Source organism: Chrysochloris asiatica, unplaced genomic scaffold (genome assembly GCF_000296735.1).
Source record: "Chrysochloris asiatica unplaced genomic scaffold, ChrAsi1.0 scaffold00085, whole genome shotgun sequence".
Lineage (NCBI taxonomy): Eukaryota > Metazoa > Chordata > Mammalia > Afrosoricida > Chrysochloridae > Chrysochloris > Chrysochloris asiatica.
In genome coordinates, this window is record NW_006408603.1 from 9,437,141 (window position 1) to 9,459,263 (window position 22,123).

At 43.2% G+C, this 22,123-nt stretch overlaps 1 protein-coding gene across 4 annotated transcripts in view; it reads right to left on the reverse strand.

Moving 5' to 3' along the window:
* Window positions 1-5,285: 5,285 nt before the first annotated feature.
* Window positions 5,286-22,123, reverse strand: part of KIAA1324 (KIAA1324 ortholog) — a 106,522-nt gene continuing 89,684 nt past the window's right edge. The window contains exons 11-21 of one of the 4 annotated variants that reach the window (XM_006865969.1): window positions 21,930-22,035; window positions 21,544-21,681; window positions 20,162-20,425; window positions 18,021-18,194; window positions 11,098-11,278; window positions 10,729-10,825; window positions 10,171-10,272; window positions 8,163-8,289; window positions 7,903-8,081; window positions 6,735-6,900; window positions 5,286-5,618 (exon numbers count right to left, since the gene is read on the reverse strand). In XM_006865969.1, the coding sequence (XP_006866031.1) occupies window positions 5,577-5,618; window positions 6,735-6,900; window positions 7,903-8,081; window positions 8,163-8,289; window positions 10,171-10,272; window positions 10,729-10,825; window positions 11,098-11,278; window positions 18,021-18,194; window positions 20,162-20,425; window positions 21,544-21,681; window positions 21,930-22,035 (1,576 nt within the window). In that variant the 3' untranslated portion in view covers window positions 5,286-5,576. The remainder of the gene's footprint in view (window positions 5,619-6,734; window positions 6,901-7,902; window positions 8,082-8,162; window positions 8,290-10,170; window positions 10,273-10,728; window positions 10,826-11,097; window positions 11,279-18,020; window positions 18,195-20,161; window positions 20,426-21,543; window positions 21,682-21,929; window positions 22,036-22,123) is intronic. The other 3 variants (XM_006865967.1, XM_006865968.1, XM_006865970.1) reach the window with 3 other exon arrangements.

Consider the following 22,123-nt stretch of genomic DNA (forward strand, 5'->3'; position numbering starts at 1 on the left):
TTTTTTTTTGTCTGGACGCTCATCTGAAACCTGTCCATCATGGGTGACCCTGCTGATATTTAAAATACCAGTGGCATAGCTTCCAGAATCACAGCAACTCAAGACAGGGATAATACATGCCTCTAGGGCTCTGCAGGATATGGCTCTGGACCACAAGGCCAGTTTGAACCTCAAGGTCGTTGGTTCAAACTCACCAGCTGTTCCTCAGAAACCCTATATAGGATCACTATAAGTTGGAACCAAATCAACAGCACTTAACAACAAGAGTGGTATTGTTTGGGAGAAAGAGGAGGCTGTCTACTTGTGTAGTCATTTACAATCTTGGAAACCCAAGCAGCAGTTCTAGTCTGTTCTTTAGGGTCTCTATGAATCCAAATCAGCTTGATGGGCGTGGGTGTGCTGGTGAGGCCTATTCTAAGGACTAAGGGAAGCGATGTCTATGGAACTGACACACAGAGATGCTGATTAATGCTAGTTTCCTTTCCTGCTTTACTTCTCAGACTTTAGACTTTATCCTATAAGCAGTTATTATTGTTGAGTGCAATCCAGTTGGCTCTGACTCATAGTGACCCTGTATAGGGTTTCTGAGGAACAGCTGGTAGGTTTGAACCACCGACCTCATGGTTAGCAGTCTAGTGCTTATCTTATAGTACAACTCTATCCTCTAAGCAGTGACAGGACTCAAAATATGTAACTACCAGTACAAGCCAGGCACCTCCATACAAAGCAGAAGTGAATCAGAAACAACCATCGTGGGGTACAGCTGGGCACCCGAAGGTCATCATTTCTGCCTGGCAGCACTAAGGACCCAAGAAAGGCTTTTGCACATTTGAGTGCCCTCAGAGATGTGCTAGAAAAAGGATGGGAATGTCCTTAATGTCTCAAACTCATCTAATGTGAGGGAATTCTTTTTGGGAGATCACGTACTGTCAGCTAGAGTAAGGAAAGTACTGGAGCAGGAAAATCCAGCTGCCAGGGGAAATGGTGGCTCCTTGATGCCACCCAGGATTTTATCCACATCCAACCATCCACATCACCCCCAAACAAGCTAATTGCACTTGCATTCGTTATATAGCTGGCTTCAGTACTGCCCAAGAGAGAAAACTGAACTGGAAAAAGGAAGAACTAACTTGCTAAGTATCTTACATGCTATCTCTTTTGATCCTTACCCAGTCTTGGGAGATAAGATATTAAACCAGTTACTGTTGACTCGACTCTGACTCATGACGACCCCATGTGTGTCCGAATAGCACTGTGCTCCATAGGGTTTTCAATGACTGATTTTTTGGAGGTTGATCGCCAGGCCTTTCTTTTGAGGTACATTTGGGTGGGATCAAACCTCCAGCCTTTTGGCTAATTCCTAAACAGGTGGTGAGAAATTGACTTCTAGACTAGGTCTGTCTTGCTCCAAAGTTTGTGTTCTTTCCTCTTTGTCACTCTGGGGATCCAAAATCCAGAATTCAGCTCAGGCTTCAAGGATACTTTTCCTACTCACTTATCCATCCATCCACCCCATATTTAAGAAAAAACAACTTGAAAGTGTGCTTTTATTTCAACAGAAAAAGTGGCATTCAATACCTGCCCCCTAACAAACTCCAGACTCTTAAAATACAGAGTGAAAAGGAAATCCAACTAGTTTTGATGAGACAAAAATTTGGTTTCACAAAGCTGTAAAATCCATTACAAAGTCTCTTTTGTATAAATATAGTTAGTCTTATCTTTAACATAGAGTTAGATTTAAAAAGTTAAAAAAAAAAAAGTTTTGTTGACATAAGAATGCTCCTGGTCCTCGAATACTCCCATCTGTATTTATGTCCCTAGTCAAACACAGGTGATATGTCCTAGGACTCTAGGTAACTAAATGGGATTTTACATTTTGATCTCCTAAGCCCATACTACTTCCCCAAACTGCTTGTGCAAACCACTATAGCCCTGGTTTAAGGAATAAAAGACTTTCTTTCTCCCATCTAAAATCTAAAATAGATTGTGGTGGTAGATGTACAACTTTGTGAATATACTAAAAGTCATTGAACTGTATATTTTAATTAAGTGAAATGCATGTTATAAGAAGCATATATCAATACAGCTGTTAAAAATACCATACATGTCTAAATTGCTAGGGAGCAACATGTGATCCCTAGTAATTCGAGTTGCTGGCAGGTCACAGAGAGGACCTGTAAAAGCAGAAACACTTAAGAAGATTTTTAAAGTATTATTACTAGATTATTGGAGTTTGAAGTTGCTCTGGGAACACTCAGTTTCAAATTCCTCAGAGTAAAGAAGTCCAAAAGGGATGTACTTTTTCCTGTTGCTTCCTGAATAATCTGAGAATCTTCTGTGCCATTTATCACAAAAGAAGGTTATTCAGTGAAAAGCAGATGCCCAGGGTATTGGTAAAACTACTGAAGACTTTAGATTGGAATTCAGGAGCTAGATATCTGCACTTATTGAGAGAAATTCCAACATGGCCACAGCTTCTGAGAGCCTGACAAAAAGAGAGTGGATCTGAGCACCCAAGGAAAATGCTTTTGGTTTTCTTGACCCAAAGGGACTAACTGTTAGTGTCCAGACCTCAGAGTAGGGATCCAGTTCTCATTGATCCTTTGATAAGACCATTGTCAGGGCAGCAGTGGTAACTCACAAGTGGCAGGTAGACCACTTCAGTATGCCATTTCCACTTTATACCTATCACCTGGCTACCAAACGGCCACTGGAGGAAGGGTACAGTCACAACTCATAGGCAACTGGGACCTTGACCAAGGAATGGTCTTTTCAGCCTGAGAGTGAAAAACAAAGATAAGAATCCCCTGTAGTAAAAGGAAAATACCATTTAAACTCTTGCTCTGATTTTGCCGTTCTACTTATTTAAATTCCCTGATGATATTTGGTGTAAACGTAGCTCAAGGGGACACAGAGAACATCGAATTCTACTTACCTTTCAAAGGGGATGCTGCCAGAAGTCTTAATTTTTATTTATTTATTTTTCCCACATGAAGGAAATGGGAATGGGAAGAAAGAGAGGATAGGGCTTCAAAGTGAGAAGTAGTCCAGTTTGGTGAACACCTTGTTAGGCAACTTTAATCTGATTTGGTTTTGCTGCTGGGATGTGGGGTCTGGGGTTCAATTTTTGTGTGTGTGTGGCTATTCTGAAAAAAAAAACAAACCAGTTCCCATTGAGCTAACTTGACTCATGGTAACCCCACATGTGTCACAGAGCTGTGCTCCACAGAGTGTTTGTGGGGTTTTTTTAGTTTTTATTGTGAGGTTTACATGGGAGAACATCAGCTCTACACTCATCCTATCGTATTTCATTTCATTGCAATGATTACAATCCCCTCCATGCATCATTAAATAACCAAAGGGTAAACCACACAAGCCTGCCCCCTGGCTGCCAGCACACAGCCCCTCTCCCTACCTGAGTCCAGTGTCTCCAGTCGTCCCATCTATCCACCTCATCTTCTCTGTCTCCATCCCTGGCGTCACTGCCTCTCTGGGTAGGGTCCCACTCTCGGTTCTTCTCATTTGATGGTCCCAGGGACCTTGGCTCCTGGGCTGCAAAATCAATCACTCTCCTCCTTTTGTCAAAAAACATCTACCTCTATATTTCCTAACCTCACAGTCAGTCCTGATGGCAATTATTCACTATTGTACCACAAGAGTCTTATCCCCATTTCCTTTTGCCAGCTCGGTCCTAGGACTGGAAATCATTCAGTGGTGATTCTATCTTCCCCCACCCCATCTGAAACTAGACTCCCTCTTGAAAGCTTGTAAGCCAGTCACTTCTTGCCTTTATAGGCTCCCCTATTTTGGGTAGCCAATGTCTAAGTTGCCTATCCCTGTCAACTCTGTCCACAGAGTTTTTACTAACTGATATTTTAGAAGTAGATCACAGGACTTTCTTTCAAAGTGCCTAAGGGTGAACTCAAACCTTCAATCCTTCAGTCAAAAAAGTCAAGAATATTCATTGTGAGGGCATAGAGGAAGGTAGAATCTCCACTGAGTAGTATCCAATCTGTCTGGGCAGGACTGATGAAAGAAGATGGGGATAGCACTCATTTGGTACAATAGTGAATAATTGTTATCAGAACTGACTGTGAGGGTTGGAAATGTAAAGGTAGACATTTTGCAGCAAAAGGAGGGGAGTGGTTGACTTTGCAATCGAGGAGCAGAGGTCCCTGGGACCATCAAGGGAGATGAGCAGAGTGTGGGGCCCTACCCAGAGAAGCAGTGAAGCCAGAGATGGAGGCAGAGACAATGATGTGGAGAGATGGAGAGATTGGGGACTCTAGACCAGGAGAGGGAGAGGGGCTGTGTGCTGAAGACCAAGGGGCAGGCTTGCAGGGTATACCCTTTGGTTGGTTGATGATGCATGGAAGGGATTGTAACCATGGCAATGAAATGATATATGATAGGATGAATGTAAAGCTAATGTTCTCCCATGTAAACTATCACATAATTCACAATAAAACATTTAAAAAAAAGAAGAATATTAATTGTTTGCATCACCAAAAGACTCCTTGACCATTCTCAACATTGCTTCTTCTGTGGTTGAGCAGATGAGTCATCCTTAGAAGCAGGCATCATGCTACCTCAGGTCCATGGTGGGCTGTCTTCCCCCAAGATAGCCCCATAAAAACCATGGCCTCCTTGTGTTATTTCCAAAGAAGATACAACCATTGCCTGGCATAACCCAAACCTCTGGGACCCGGGCACTCAAGATAGGGAATTTTTCCCACTGGCAAGGGATTGCCATCACTATGGGTGAAAGCAATAGAGGAAAAGGCTAGGAAGTAGGTCATAGGGAGATGAGGGGAGGTAACAAGCATAGGGAATAGGTCAACCAGGGTGTTGAGTCATTTTCTCAATGAACCTTTTCCTTCAGTGAAAATACTTATCTCTTGATTAAGAAAAGGGAATGAGATACCTGATTTGAAAACAAAGTTAAAGAAATGTCCTTCCTTCTTTCTTCTCTTTGTGCCTCAGAAGACTTTTCTTACCCAGGTCTTACTTACCTTGCCCTAAGCCTAGGCTTCACACGGAGATTTGAATTGGTTTTCCAGGAGAAATGAATCAAGATTTCCCTGAAGAACTCCTGTACGCTTCTTACCCACCCTCTCTCCTAAAGAGAGCATGAACTAAGGATTTCTCGTCAGGAAAACTCTCCACTGTTTCTGCTCTTACATAAGAGGGCAAAAGAAATAGCTTAGGGCTGTAAGAATTATAGGCAGATGAAGCCCCAGAGGCAGGAGGACCACGAAGGTCAAACAAGATACAAGCCAGGGAGTAATATACAAATAAACGGTAGAGATATATTTGACAGGTTCAGGGCAAGCAGGGTTTAGGTACTCTATAAAAAACAAAAACAAAACTCAAAGATCTGAGATTCAAACTTCTCCAGATAAGGCCACAATGAAGAAATCTCCAGCAGTGGATGTTGCAGAAGGCTAACACCCAAATCGCCACAGGTTTGCAAGGTGATGTGCCAAGTAACAAGGCAGGCGAGGCAGGGCAGGGCCTCTCACAGGTCCATGTCTGGGCCTCCTGATGATGTCTTCAGTGGCACCGAGTCAAACCCATCAGGAGTCCTCTGAAAGACAGACGGTAACAGGAGCTGGTATCTGGGCATGGGCAGGTTTGGAGAACAAAGGAAAGAAATGGGAAAAGAGGTGACAGAAGGGACCCTTATTGAATCCCCCATCTTCAGTGGCTTTGTGGAAATGCAGACATGATTCCACATCTCTGCTCCTCTTCTTGAGCCCTTCACAGTCAGTCATAGACTAAGAAAAATCTAGTAAAGGTTAGAAACCCCTGGCCTTGTATCTTGAGTCTAGAAGCCCTCGACTAATCAAGGGTCTCAGAGTGAATGATTCATTGGTCAAAAATCAAGGGCTAAGATGGCAAGGGAGTTACCCTGCAGGCCAGCACAAAGGGAATGAGATTCAGCAATGTAAACACCTCACTGCCTTCTTTCCCTTACCACCCCTCCAGTCCACTCCTCTGGTCTTACACCTTTCCAGCCCACATCTATTTGGATGAACTGGTTCTGGGCAGCAGGGAGCTAAGGCCACCAGCAAAGTGGAGCTGCAGAAGGCTGGAGCCCTGATGAGTGGCTTGGATGCTCTCTGCTGGCTCCATGCCCAACAGCAGAGTTGTCTATACTGCATTTATGAGCTTCAAACTCATTCACTCATTCACTCACCCACGCAGAACAATGCTCCAGCACAGACTTGTTCTGTGATGAGCACCTGTGACTTAGTTATGACTCAACCGCCCCCAAAGGACCTGGTTCAGACACCTGGGGGATAGCACCCTCCACTGGCCAAGGGATAGCCTTGCTTCTATCAAAAGTTGATCCTAGAGACCACCTTTCCCTCCCGACCCCTCCAAAAAAAGGGAAATGATTCTTACAACATGGATTGGTTCAATACTCCTTCTGGAAGTTAAAAGGCCCAAACAGTCCATCAACTGGAGTGCATGTTGGGAGAGAAGGAGCCTGGTCAAGAGCAGCCTGGGGCCCCATGAGGGGAAGAGGATTAGCGTGGAAATACAGAAGGCAAAAGATAGGACTTCCAGGGTTTGGGGACAGTAGCTCACAGCGGGGGCTGGGGGGGCTGTGAGGGGATCACAGAGTAAAGTGGTCCCTGAACAGTGCAGGGCCGTTCTCTCTCCTGGGAGTGACAGGTGTCTTCTCCAGCCCTCCAGACTGACCTCAGTGCACTAGCCATGTTCCCTACCTTGGAGGTAAATGATTTGATTTTCCCAAAGAGTGACTTCTTGCTGGTAAAGATGAGGTCATCCTCTACGTCCTCGCCTTCCATGATGGCACAGCTGTCAGCCGCTGGCAGGTCACAGTCCTTGAGGGTAGCATTCATCACCAGCTTGGAGTATTTGTACTCTAGTCTATGAAACAGAGCGTAGGGGAAGATAAAACACCTGAAGGTGGGAATCAGGTGGGGCAGGGTAGAGGAAGGGCAGTTGGCCTATAAACAGTCCCATGCCATGAGTAAGGAAACGGAGGCATCGCAAAACAGTGTTGGGGCTGGAAATGACTAAGAAAAACAGGCTTCCTGTTCAGTGGGCCCCTTTTCTTCTTTTTCTTTTCTTCCTTAAGTTTGGCTGTTTCTGTGGTATCAAAGCTTAATAGAAATTGTTGTTGTTATTGTTAAGTGCCTTTGAGTTGGTTCTGACTCACTGTGACCCTGGATAAGGTTTCTGAGGCTTTAAGTCTTTGCGGGTGCAGAAAGCCTTATTTTTTTCCCCACAGAGCTGCTGGCAGGCTCAAACTACCAATCTTGTGGATTGCAGTTCAGTGCTTATCATATGGAGTGTAATCATAACATTATTATTTTTGTTACCAATAACAACAGCTTAATGTTTTTTACTTTTGATAATCTAATAGTTCTTTGGACACTGCCAACAGGGTACTGTCCCTGTTTAGGATTCTGGGTAATCAACACATGTTATTATTGTTGTTAAGTGCCATTGAGTTGGTTCTGACTCATAGTGACCCTGTATAGGGTTTCCATGGAGCAGCTGGTGAGTTTGAACCACCGACAATGCGGTTCAAACCGACCCTGCAGTCCAGTGCATTATCCCACAGTGCCATACCAGGACTCTAATCAACACATACACCAGATAAAATGGTCAGAGGCAGAGTTGATGGCCAAGTCCAGAGAAAAGTCCTAGAAAGCTATATTCCTGGATGTTCTTCACCCGAGGAAGAAAGATGTAGCAGTCTTCTCCCATGTAGATGGCACCCTTGGGAACTTTCTAAGGCTGTCCTAAACTGTCCTACGGGGCTGCCAAGAGTTGGGATTGACTCAACAGCAGGGGGCTTGGTTCTCCTCCCACCTCAGTGACCTAACTGTATGCATCTCCAAACTCCAATACCCAACCATGTACTTTTGATTCTTTTTCCAGAAGTAGCAGGTGAGGACAGTGAGCAGGATGGCAGTACAGGTGCCGGCAGAGATGCCCACTTTCAGCCAGAAGTCGATTGTTTTGCAGATGGTGACTCTCTGCTCAGGCAGGGAGATGCCGCCCGAGCACAGCTTCGGTTCTCGCCACACGTACGTGGTCTTCTGTTAGGGAGAAAACCAAGAAACTCAATTATTACTCTCCCTTTTGCTCTGGAGCAAGCCCTAAATCAGAAAGACGTCTACCTGGATCCCAGCCACACAGCTGCTGACGATGGCATGGTAGTCAGTGGTAGAGCAGAGGGGACAAGCTGCTGCACTCTCCCACAGGAAGTGGAAGTTACATCCATCACAGGTCCCATCCGAGCACGTGCTAGCAAAACAGAAAGGAGAAGTGAGCATGTATTTGCTGCACTGATTGACATGATCCGGTTGGAGTCTTGTCACCTCATAACTTGCCTGACTCACTCTCTCCCTCACAAAACAGTGGTTAGCCCCACCAGCATCCTTTCCACTACTCCGTAAGATAGGTTTTGATGTCTGGTTGCCCTGGTGGTGAGGTATCTCTGGCATCCACTGGGCTTTCCACTCTGCTCACCTCAGATAAGAACTGAATCAAGGTGTATTGCTGCCCCAGCCAAGCCCTCATCTTCTCCCCTTGGACATGTGACACTTGGAAATGGCCACTTTATTGTATCTTCCTGGAGTGGGATTTGGGATTGAGGTGGGGTTTGGGAATGAACTTCGGATCATGGGATATCTGTTATGTACATTACTGGTGATGATGAAAACAATAAGAACGGTGATACCTTTTGGACATTTTGTTGTGCTTTGCTACCGGTTCATTCCCCCAACCAGCTGTTGTTTGGGAGAGGCATTTCCCAAACTGTCTACCTCAGGACACTAGTGTCCCTCAAAATGTTACTTGATACTATGTGGAAGAAAAGGAAAGGGGCAAGGAGTCTGGGATAAAAGAAGTTCAGAAATTTTTGACTTAGTATTCTCAGCTTATAAACTCAGAACTGGGTCTTTTAGTTGTGGAGAGCCTCCTAGGACCCCTAAATTTTTCATTCATCCTAGTAAGGAGCTCTGGTAGCATAGTGGTTACAAATCGGGCTGTGAACTGCAAGGTCAGCAGTTTGAAACTACCAGCTGTTCCACAGAAGAAAGTTGAGGCTTTCTGCTTCCGTAAAGATTTACAGCCTCAGAAACCCTATACAGGGTTGCTATAAGTCAGAACTGACTCCATGGCATATAACCACCAACCACCAGTATGGTGCTGTGGGTCAATGTGCTGGACTGCAAAGTTTGTTTGAACTGCAAAAGATCGGTGGTTCAAGCTCACCAATCGCTCCTTGGAAACCCTATGCAGGGTTGCTGTGGGTTGCAACCGACTCGATGGCACTTAACAAAAACAACAATCATAGTCAGTACAAGCTAGACACTATGAAAAGCAATAAAGTCTCCTTAATCCTCATGAAATCCCTCTGGGGGAACTTATTACCATCCCCATTTTACAGATAAGAAAAAAGAGGCACAGAGAAGGTAAGGAATTTATCCATGGTAACACAGCTAGTAAGTGGAGGAGTTGATTCAAACCTGGCTCTCAGCCTGAGCTGATAGTCACTATACTACACTTGAGTGCTATAAGGAAAATATGACTGACATTTTATGGGTGAGGAAACGGACACTCAAAGAGACTGAGCAGTCTAGGGTCACCTAGCTTCGTAGTTGGCAAAGCCAGAATTCTAGGCCAGTTCTTTCTGATTCCAAAGCCTAAGCTCATTGCAACATACCAAGCTTCAACCTTTAATTCAAGGAGGAAGCTGGAGAAGGAGACGCTCAGTAATTTCTTGTATCCCTAAGCCATCTGGGCACAGTAGTTGTGGCCCCAGTTTCCAGGCATCATGAGGAAAGATGAGAGAGTGCCCTCTGGTAACCCCTATGATCACTCCTCTATACATCCTTCACTGAAGGCCTTGGAGGGAAGGCTCTAGGGTGACAACATGGATCACAGCCCTCCCCAATTGCCCCCATAGTGATCTGGGAATGTGGGGGCTGGGGTATTGACTTCTCCTTCTGTCTCACTCTTGCCCTCTGAAGATTGAGGCCATGACTGTGCTCCCAAGAGCCCATTTGTGTATCTCTAACAGTCTTCTCTTTTGTTCTTTTTCAATAATCTTTGGATCCTGTGAGGGAATGAGTCCCAGGAAGGGAAACTTTGGTCTTTATGACATTCTTTAGTATGTCTTACTTTGGCAGTGACAGACTTCCAGGGACAGTTTTCAGTGGATTGCATCTGACACGGATGGTGGTTGATCTCCCAGAACTACAGGACTGGGTCACATCATTGGACCTGCAGAGAAAGCCATCCCCCGTGGGAGGAGTGGGGAGGGGGAACGAGGCACTTAGCTGGGATAGTGAGGAGCCACTAAGTGAAGTCATCATAGAACAATTCCCTTACTGGAGAAGTTGGCCTTGGGCTGAAGCCTGACACACAGGGAATGCATAGGTTTCAGTTCACACATGGACACAATGGGGATCATGGAGGTCCAAGCAGCATGTGCACAACATGGGACCCTCCTTAGGCTGGAAGGAAGTCTGCCACAGATCATTCAGGATTTGTCCCTGCCTCCAGGAAAGAACTGCCCAGGTTAAACCCAAGAAGTTGGGGTTAGGGAACTCCCAACCTTTACCTATCATTGTTGGGTTGATCTGCTAGACTCAGACATGTCTAAGGGAGTTAGGTAGGGATGCAACCAAAACTGTAGAGGAGCCCTATGTTTCCCTTGTGTTAGCCTCTCATCTTCACCTATAAAAGAAGATCACGTCCGGTATTCCCAAGGACTCCGGGGGAAAAAGTTCAGCTGGGGAGGTGATTCCATCCAGAGTCATATCTGTTGTCACCCCTGCCAAATTAGAGCTCCTATTTAGTTCTCACTGGTCATATTAGCTGGCAAACACTTAGATTCTTCCATTATCTGTCAACATCCAATCTCACTTCATCTCATCACAATTCCACGAGGTGTCTGTCAGACCCAGGGGCACTTGGCATTCCGGGTAGGGCAGAAAAACAGAGTTCAAGAAGTTGGGCTCCTCCTTTGGGGTTTTACCTTATAGCCTTATCACCTCTTTCTCTCACACATTCTCTCAAACAAGGCTAGGGCACTGGATTACTCACCAATGAGTCGGTCAGCAAGGCTGACAGGCTGCGAGGACACCCCTGCCTTGTAGCCTGTCACCTCTGGGGGGATGATGACCACCTGGCAGGCATAGGCTGTGATGGATTTGGAGAAATCTGACTCACCCTCAGGAATCCGAAGGTCAGTGACATTGTCAGTGCAAATGGACATTTTTTTACCCTGGGTGGGGAGAGTGTGGGAAAGAAGTGAAGGGTCACAATAGAACTCCCCAAAGGGAAAAAGGAACAGTTTTCTTCACATCTAAAAGTTCACTTCTCCAATGTACACTACTGCAGTGGAATGAGTCAATGATTGATCGCAGATCTAATTACAAGACAGATTCAAAACTAAAAAAAGCTAAAAGAAGACTTGGTGTCCTAGTTTCTAGAACCTTTGGCCCAGGAGTCTCAGGCTTTTTGTTTTTTTAAATTCCCCTATGAGTCCTGGTGTTGCCAGCAGGAGAATGTAGTAGACTGCAAATTCGATTTGAATCACAAGATTGGCGGTTCAAACCCACCAGCTGCTCATCGTTATGAGTCGGAACCAACTCGAGGGCCCTTAACAACAATGAGCCCTATATGAGTAGGATTCTAATGGTGACAATTAATTTGGAGCTCTATGCTACCAGCCCAGAAGTTAATGGCACTTCCTTATCCTTATCTCTAATACGTTTTCTAGGTACCAAATATGTAGCTGATCCCAGAAACTACTACAATTTATTTTAACATCTGGCCTGTCCTGTTCTTTGCCTTGAGACTGTGATTCCACTCATGCTTTCTAGACAGCGACTTCCAGGGGTTAAAGCAGTCTCGATGACCAGTCCCTCCCTGCCTAGGTAGGTCATCTAGGACAATCAGAAACCAATTCCATTTAATTTTTTTTCACTTTTGATTGTCAATTGAGTGAAGGTTTATAGAGCAGAAATTCCATTTTTATAAACCACGTGTTGCTTATCCTCTTGTGTTTAATAACCTCACTATGTAGAACTCTTGGAAGATGAGGGGGGGAAATCAAGATTCATTCTTCCTTGAACTTTTATATTAGAGATAATAATGAAATATTATCACTTCAAAAATGTTAAATGTAGTGGTGGTAGTTGTGCACTGTTGAGTCGGTTCTGACTCATATAACCTTGTATAGGGTTTCCTTTAAGAGAGCAGAAAGGCCTCATCTTTCTCCCTCAGAGCAGCTGGTAGATTTGAACTACTGACCTTGTGGTTAGCAGCCCAGCTAGTAATCCACTATGCTTTGATTGTTGTTGTTAAGTGCCAATGAATCAGTTTCAATTCATAGTGGCCTTGTATAGGTTTTCTAAGGAGCAGCATAGTGGCCTTGTATAGGTTTCAACTGCCAACCTTGTGGTTCACAGCCCAGTGCTGATCTGACAGCGCCATACCAGGAGACCATCTACTACGGTACCAGGGAATATTAATATATAACTTGGCTTACTAATATAAAATGATTTTTTCAATATTTAAAAATTAAGTCCTCTATTTAGAAGGGCCACCATTCGCCTGTCAGTTTGCCGTACTGTGGTGGCTTACGTGTTGCTGTGATTCTGGAAGCTATGCCACAAGTATTTTAAATACCAGCAGGGTCAACCATGGTAGACAGGTTTCAGATGAGCTTCCAGATGAAGACAGACTAGGAAGAAGGAGAGAAGGACTACGTCTGACTATTAGTCACTGAAAACCTTATGAATAGCAGTGGGTCAGATAGCACCTGAATATTGTCAGATATAGTGCTGGAAAATAAGCCCTTCAGGTTGGAAGGCATTCAAAATGCACTGGACAAGAGCTGCCTTCTCAAAGTAGAGTTGACTGCGATGCCACGAATGGAGGAAAGCCTTTGGGACCTTCATTGGCCGATTGGGTACAACTCAAAATGAAGAGAAACAGCTGTAAACATCCATTAATAATCAAAACATGGAATGTACAAAGTATGAACTTAGGAAAATTGTAAATTGTCAAACACAAAAAGGAATGCATACACATAGATATTTTAGGCATTAGTAAGCTTAAATGGACTGGTATTAGTGATTCTGAATCTGATAATCACATGGTTTACTATGTCTTGAATGCCATATTAAGAATGGTGTCGCATTCATCATCAAAAAGAACATACCAAGATATGTTTTGAGGTGCGACGCATGTGATATCCATATGCCTACAAGGAAGCCCAGTTAATACCATGATTATTCCAATTTATCCAATAGCCACTAAAGCCAGTGATGATGAAACTGAAGAATTCTGAAATTGATCAAACATGCAATCAAGATGTATTGATAATTATAGGTGATTGGAATGTAAAAGTTGGAAACAAAAAAGAAGGATCAGCAGTTGGAAAAAATATGGTCTTGGTGATAGAAATGATGCTGGAGATCACATGATAGAATTTTGCAAGACCAATGACCGGTTCATTGCAAATACCTTTTTTAAACAACATAAAAGACAACTTACTAGATTGAATATACAGAAATCAAATTGACTACATCTATAGAAAGAGACCATAGAAAAGCTCCAAATCATCAGCCAAAACAGGGCCAGGGGCAGACTGTGGAACAGACCAAGAATTGTTCTATGCAAGTTCAGGCTGAGCTGAAGAAAATGTAAAACAAGTCCAACAGAGCCAAAATACAACCATAAATACATACCCCCTGAATTTAGAGATCATCTGAAGAACATATTTGATGCATCAAACACTAAAGATCAAAGACCAGAAGAGTTATGGATCAACAAAGTCATACAAGAAGAAAGCAAAAGGTCATTAAGAAGACAAGAAAGAAGGGAAAGACCAAAATGGATGTCAGAAGAGACTCTGAAACTTGCTCTTTGGCATAGAGATACTAAAGCAAATGAAAGAAATGAGGAGGCAAAAAGCTAAATAGAAAATTTCAAAGGTCAGCTCAAGAAGACAAAGTCAAGTATTATAGCAAAATGTGCAAAGACCGAGAGTTAGAAAACAAAAAGGGAAGAACACACGTAGCATTTCTCAAGCTGAGGGAACTGAAGAACATATTCAAGTCTCAACTTGCAATATTGAAGGATTCTGTGAGAAAAATATTGAATGATGCAGAAAGCATCATTAAGCATCATTAAGAAGGTGGAAGAAATGCATAGCGTCACTGTACTAAAAGGAAGTGGTCAATATTCAACCATTTGGTGGTGGTTATGTGCCGTGGCTGACTCATAGCAATCCTGTACGGGGTTTCTGAGGCTGTAAATCTTTACAGGAACAGAAAGCCTCATCTTTCTCCCGTGGAACGGCTGGTGGTTTTGAACTACTGACCTTGAGGTTCACAGCCCGACTTGTAACCACTATGCTACCAGAGCTCCTTCATTCAACCATTTAAGAGGAAGCATCTGATCAATAGTCAATGATGATGAAGGTGCATTGAAAGAATTGGCAAAGAACAAGGCACAAAGAATTGATGGAATACAAATTGTATTCTTTCAACAAACTGATGAAGCACTGGAGACACTCACTCATCTATGCCAAAAAATCTGGAAGACAGTACCTGGCCAACTGACTGGAAGAGATCCGTATTTGTGTCCATTCCAAAGATAGGTGACCCAATGGAATACAGAAGTCAACGGACATTATTTTTAATATCTCATATAAGATTTGTTAAAGATAATCCAAACTATATCTGGTAGCGTAGTGGTTATGAATCGGGCTGTGAACCGCAAGGTCAGCAGTTTGAAACTACCAGCTGCTCCACGGGAGAAAGATGGGATTTTCTGCTCCTGTAAAGATTTACAGCCTCGGAAACCCTGTACAGGGTCCCTATGAGTCGGAACTGACTCCACGGCACATAACAACAACAACAACAACATACATTGACAGAGAACTGCCAGAGGTTCAAGTCAGATTCAGAAGATGATGTGGAATGAGGGCTATCACTGCTGACATCAGATGGATCTTGGCTGAAAGCAGAAAATACCAGAAAGATGTTTACTTGTGCTTTATTGACTATGCAAAGGGCTTTCAATTATGTGGATCATGACAAGCTATGGAAAACATTGCGGAGAATGAGTATTCCAGAACACATTATTCTGCTTATGAGGAACCTGTACGTAGACCAAAAGGCAGTTGTTTGAACAGAACAAGGGAACACTGAATGGTTTAAAACTAGCAAAAGTGTGTGCCAGGGTTGTATTCTTTCACCATATTTATTTAATCTGTATGCTGAGCACATATTCAGAGAAACTGGATTATATGTAGAAAAAAGTGGCATCAGGATTGGAGGAAGACTCATTAACAACCTGTGATATGCAAATGATACAACATTGCTTGCTGAAAGTGAAGAAGACTTAAAATACTTACTGATGAAGATCAAAGAGCACAGCATTTCAATGTAAAGAATTGCATTTCAATATAAAGAAAACAAAAATCCTCACCACTAGACCAATAAACAACATCCATATCAATGGAAAAAAGATTGTTAAAGACTTCATTTTGCTTGGATCAGACATCAACACCCATAGAAGCAGCTGTCAAAAAATTAAATAATGTATTGCATTTTGCACAAGATCTCTTTAAAATGTCGAAGAGCAAAGATTGCTCTTTGAGTATGGTGCACCTGACCCAAGCCATGGTATTTTCAATAACCTCAAATGCATGTGAAAGTTGGACAGTGAATAAAGAAGACCATAAAACAATTGATGCATTTGAGTTATGGTGTTGGAAAAGAATATTAAAAGTACCATGGACTGCCAATAGAACAAACAAATCTGCATTGGAAGAAAATACGACCAGACTGCTCCTTGGAAGCCAGGATGGCGAGACATCATTTCTCATATTTCAGACATGTTATCAGGAGGGACCAGTCTCTGGAGAAGGATATCATGTTTGGTGAAGTGGAAAGTTGGAGAAAAAGGGAAGACTCTCAGTGAGATGGATTGGCACAGTGGCAGCAGCAATGGGCTCAAACGTAGCAAAAATTTGAGGTTGGTGCAGGACCAGACAGTGTTTCATTCTGTTGTGCATCAGGTTGCTGTGAGTTGGTACTGACTCATTGGCATCTAACAACAACAACAATAATAATTTAGAGTGGGGCAGTGGTAGAATTCTTGCCTTCCATGAGGGAGTCCTGGTGTGGAGCTCTGAGGTAAGCACTGGACTGCTAACTACAATGTCAGTGTTCAAATGCATGAGTTGCTCCTCGGGCACCCTATACATGGTTGTTATGAGTCAGAACCAACTCAATGGCACTTAACAACAACAATAACAGCATGAGAAAGGACCAGGTACAATTCCTGGCCAGTGCACTTTAACCACCATCCATCTGTCAGTAGAGCCTCAAGTGTTGCTGGGATGCTGAACAGGTGGGCAGAGCTCCCAGACTAAGACAGACTGAGAAAGGCCTGGTGATGCACATCTGAAAAATCAGCCGGTGAAAAAAGCCCTATGGATCCAAATGTTCTGATCCTGTTGTTCATAGGAATGGGGGTAGGGTGACTTTATTGCAGCTAACAACAGCAACAAATTATTCATAACTTTTTCAATGTCATAATTTTTATTACAAATGGAGCTATGTATTTGTTAAGTCTGTTGTTTCTGTTTTTTGTCTCCTAGATTGTAAGAAGTAGATAGATAACATGAGAACAGAAGGAAATCTTTACACCAGAATAAAGGAGTTATTTTCGTTTTTTTGTACTGAAAAGAATAAAGGAAAAAAGACACAATCTCCCCCAAACTCCTCATTTTCACCTTTTTCCTAACTCAACTAGATGGGACTTGCTTTTTTATCAGTCTCATTTCAGGAGTTAATGCTAACTGCCATCTCTGAGGTTCCACTTTAACATCTTAAAGACTTCTGAAAATAACATAGATATACTTCTTTATAATCTTCCAAATGTTCATGGAATATCTTGACACATTCTCCATATAAACACAAACCAAATTTCTTTGCATGCTGTAGTCTAAAGGACTTACTGCCACCCAGAGTTCCATACTAAACACTCAAAATCCCCCCCCAAAAAATCAAACTTTTTTTGGATTTTGAGTATTTAGTTGTCATGGGGTCAATTTTGACTCCTGGTGTGTCAGAGTAGAACCGTACTCCATTACAGTTTTGGTGTCAGAGTTTTCCAAAGTAGCTTGCCAGATCTACCTTTCTCTTAAGGCACCACTGGGTCGATTCCAACCTCCAACCTTTCTGTTACCTGAGCACTTAACTGTTTATACCACCCATGGACTCTTCACTCTTATTTTGTAACACTTAAACCAAACTTTCCAACTGCTAACTGTGGCCTGTTTTGTAATTTCAGTCAATTGTAGTAGGGATCTTGTATCTAAAATATTTGTAGCAACATGAAAAACTGATGGTAAACTTCCTGCCTTGACTTAATAAAGCCTTTCAGGTTGCTTGTTTAATACTGTCAGCAAAGATCCATGCAGGTGCACTTATAACAGTTTATTTAACCTCTACAAAACAAATGACAGTGCCCGATTGGATGACCAGATTGCTTTTTTAAGGGAGAAAAAAAAAAAAAAAGCAAACCTTGCTACTGAATAGTTTTCATATACTCATTTTGAAACTTTTATATACTCATTTTATACCATATTTTGCACAAATAACTCTCACATGATATGTTTTTACAAACTGTGTGACACCCCAGAGCTTTAGTTTCCTATATGCATGTTATTTACATAGGCATGCATGCTACTTGTGAAAAATACAAGTAATAATAAAATAAAATAAAAGAATAAATGAATATCTTATTTAAAATTAAATATCCTAAATGTCTATAATCCAAATAACACAATTTTAGGGGAAAAAATCATTCTCGAAAAAAACAAAATATAAAACCTCTCAGTCCCCTGCTGCCTAAAGGCTTTCCTAGTTTTTCTTCTGCGTTGTCTCTGGCCTCTGGCAGCCCCTTTCAACTCTTACCCTGTCAGACTTTGCACACCTTACCTGGTTTCCGCAGAGGCTGAGGGTGAAGTGATGAAAGTATTTTAACCCTTTGGAAGTGAAGCTTGGCCCTCCAGCTAGAGAAACAGGGCTTGCCATAGCTGAGAAGTTGTAGTTTAAAGTCCTGGCGGAGTTGCTGACCGAGAGAGAGCAGTCGTTGTAGCAGAGAGAGTGGATCTGAGTGGAGAAGACCTTGGTCAGGACAGCTAGCCAGAGGGGGGTGGGGCCCAAGGGGCTACAGTAAAGAGTATCAGCTATCTTCCCTAGCCTGGCCCAGCCCAAATGGGGTGCAAGTAGGGATTTGGAATGGCGTTAAAAGAAGTAAATCAGGGACTAGTGAGATTTTTGTACAGCTTGCCATCATATATGATGTACAAACCTGCTAGTTTTCAGTAGTAGTTTAGTTAAATTTGACAAGCTTGGTGACAACAGCATCCGTATGTCCAAGATATAGAAAGAACATCCTCAAGACACACCATCATTCGTCTGTCAGTTTGTAGCACTGTGATGGCTTGCATATTGATTTGATATGATTGACCACAGGGTCAATCATAGTGCACAGGTTTTAATAGAACTTGCAGACTAAGACAGACTAGGAAGAAAAGTCTATTCCTAAAATCAACCATTGAAATATCCTGTGGGTCACAATAGAACATTGTTTGACATAGCACTGGAATACGAGCCATTGAGGTTGGAAGGCAGTGAAAATATCCAGTGTCTGCAACAATGGATTCAAGAGTACCAATGAGTGTAAAGATGGCACAGAAACAGGTAACATTTCTTCTCTGGTACGTGAGTATGCTATGGCTGGAGCCAATTCAATAGCAACTAACAGCAACTCAAGATACAAGATAGCTCTTCTTACTTCAAGCTGAAGACAATAAGGTACAAAGATATAAAGGTGCCCAAGACAGCAGAATAGAAACTACAAGCCCTGAATGACCCTCTCTGGTTTAAATTTCATTGAACTCTGTTCCTCTTGCCCAGGTTCACTGTAGGAAGTTGGACTCCCAAAGCATCTTGATTTCCCCAAAACCCTTTCCTGGTGTGGCGCTGAAGGATATGCACTCAGTTTCAAACTCACCAGCCACTCCTCAGAAACCCTATACAGGGTAGCTTTGAGTTGAACTGACTCGATGGCACTTAACAACTACACTTCCCCCTCAGCAGCAGCAGCCTTACCCAGCTGTTATTCCCCTTCAAAGCAGCAGAGGGAGCTCCAGGAGAAGAAAGGTTGTAGAAAAAGTCCAGGTACCCAAAAGAGGTTCCTAAGGGTTTGCAGAAATTTTGCATTTATTGCACAGCTGTACCAACCATAGTTTGCAGACTGTATGCACTGGTTGTTGATTATGTGCCATGGAGTCGGTTCTGATTCATAGTGACCCTGCATAGGGTTTCTGAGGCTATAAATCTTTACGGGAGCAGAAAGTCTCATCTTTCTCCCATGGAACATCTGGTAGTTTCAAACTGCTGACTTTGAGGTTAGCAGCACGTCTCGTAACTACTACACTACAAGAGCTCCTTAACTGTCTGAACAAGGATTCTCAAATGCACTTCCAGGGAGTTATGATCAGCAAAATACAAATTAATTTAAAAGCATGAAGCATAAGTACTTTTAGTCATGTGTACTTTCCTAGAGGCAGAAGGTACACAGGGTAACAGCATTGTTTTTCTACGTTAGAAAGGGATCTGTAGACCTGAGAAGTTGAGAAATCACTGGAATAGAAGACAGCAAGATCAACTAACCACATGCCTGAACAAAGGAGAAAGAAAAAATTCCCATGATAATAGGTTGGATTGGACTAAGTTGAATTTGAGCCACAGCCACCATGGTTCCTTCTCTTCAGATCCCTGAGCAGACAGATGGCAAATGACCCTCTGGAGTAGACAGTCCCTGAACTCCCTTACTCAACTTCTGAAGATGACACTGGGTCATGGCTGTAGCCTTGACCTTGAAGTCAATTTCTACAGCTAAGAACTTTCCATCCACTGTCAGAGTATGGCTAGTGTCCTACAGGACACTGACCTGGGAGTACACTATGGGGAGTTCTTAGGTATGGGTCCCTCAGGAAACCCATTCAGGACCACCCTCAGTGATTCAACCAGAGGCGCCAAGGCTAGGATGCATGGAAGACTGCTGGCACCTTGTTGCTCTTGGTCCCTGGACCGCAGGGCATGCAGGCCTGGATGCCATAAGGTTGGTGGGCTTTCAGGATTGTGTTAGAGGGGCAAGAGTGGCAGGCTCCTGAGTCTCGGTCAATGTAGTAGCCAGCAGGACAAGAGGTGCAGGAGGAGCCCATGTCAGAAGCTTCCAGGGCACAGGGACGGCAGTAGGAGGCCACCCCATCCATGGCATTGGTGACGTTGATGGAGTAGAGCTTGGCAATGTCATTGGTGTACTTTCTGCCCTGGAAATGAGGAAACAAGAGGAGGGAGGGCTGAGACCTGAGACATCAGCAACAATCAAGAAATCTGGAAATAGCAAAATACTTCTTAATCTTTTTCAGCCTTTAGGATAATCCAAAAAACCCACTCCCATTGAGCTGATTCCAACTCATAGTGATCCTGTAGGGGTTGAGAGACTCTAAATCTTGACGGGAATGGAAAGTCTCATCTTTCTTCTGCAGAGCAGCTGGTGGGTTTGAGCTCCTGACCTTGTGGTTAGCAGTCCCACGTTTATCCTACAACACCACTAGGGCTCCTTCATCCAGTGATAGTTGAGAAAAATCTTAGATGCGTTCTCATTCTACTCACTTAACAACACCTCTTTGTATGCATCTTTATGACATTTAAAAACAAGACTGAATGGTTTTAAATGATGTATATTAAGTGTCATGAGGGAAACGTTCAGTAGATATTATTATATGAAAAAAAGCTGATCTTTTCCTTATAAAATAAAACAAATGTATTAGTAGAGAAACAAAGACTGTACAGGAGATACTCCAGATATCAATGGGTTATGTTTGTTGTTGTTGTTAAGTGCCATCGAGTCGGTTCCGACCCATAGCGACCCTGTACAGGGTTTCCAAGGGTGTAAATCTTTACGGGAGTAGAAAGCTTCATCTTTCTCCCGCGGAGCAGCTGGTAGTTTCGAACTGCTGGCCTTAAGATTCGCAGCCCGATTCGTAACCATGGGTTATCTTTAGGTGGTAGGATTAAGGGTGATTTCATTTCCTCTTGGTTAGTCTATTTTTAAGTGTTGGGTTTTTTTCTTCAATAAATTGTTACTTTGAACAACGAAATCCAAACTAGATATTATTGAAAACAACAACAGGATGAACCAGATTAGGCACCAGTGTCCTCAGGGTAGGGGCTGCTATAGACAGGTAAGTGTCACTGTCCCTGGAAATCATTTGGGTGAGACTAGATGACCCGCTGAGGGCCAAGTTAAGCAGTTCTCTGCTTGGTGTCTAAAGGTCCATCTAATACTTGGATTCCAAACCTCAAACTCACTCTTATACTAATTTACTCAGATTCACAGGGTCTCTTCTAGGAGCTGGGAGTCCAAAGCAAGTGGGGAACTTACTGTCTCATGGAAAGTGGTCCTCTGGAAAGCCCAAGTGAAGCTCATGGTCGCGTTCTTCTCAATGATGTAGGTGTAGGATTGTTTGCCTTTGGAGCCTTTCCATGTTTCCACGGGAGTGTTGGTCCTGGAATTCATGCCCTGATCCCAAGACAGACAAGTGAAGAAGGCATGATGGGAGGCAGGACAGGGTGTCCACACTGCAGCCACACTGGGCATGATCACAGACCCACATCAAACTGAATTCTCTTGTGTTCATTCTGGGCCCTTTTCACTGCAACATCACTACAAGCAGGGTTCTCACTTATATTAACACATAATGGGACAGATGGACCCACCTTCCCCAAAGTCTCCCGAAATTCCCCTGAAAGGAGAAGTAAAGAACGTACCACCATGAAGTAGAGCTCGCAGTTCACAGAGCAGACAGTCTCAAAGACAAATGTGATCCTGGCCACCTCTTTATTCTCAGTGTCTTCCATCACAGACTGTGGTGGCCTGTGGGGGCAGAGGTTAAAAGTCAGTTCCTTGGGTTAGGCAATGCTTATTGAAGAGCCCAAACAAGAGAAAAGTGTCTACTGGAGGT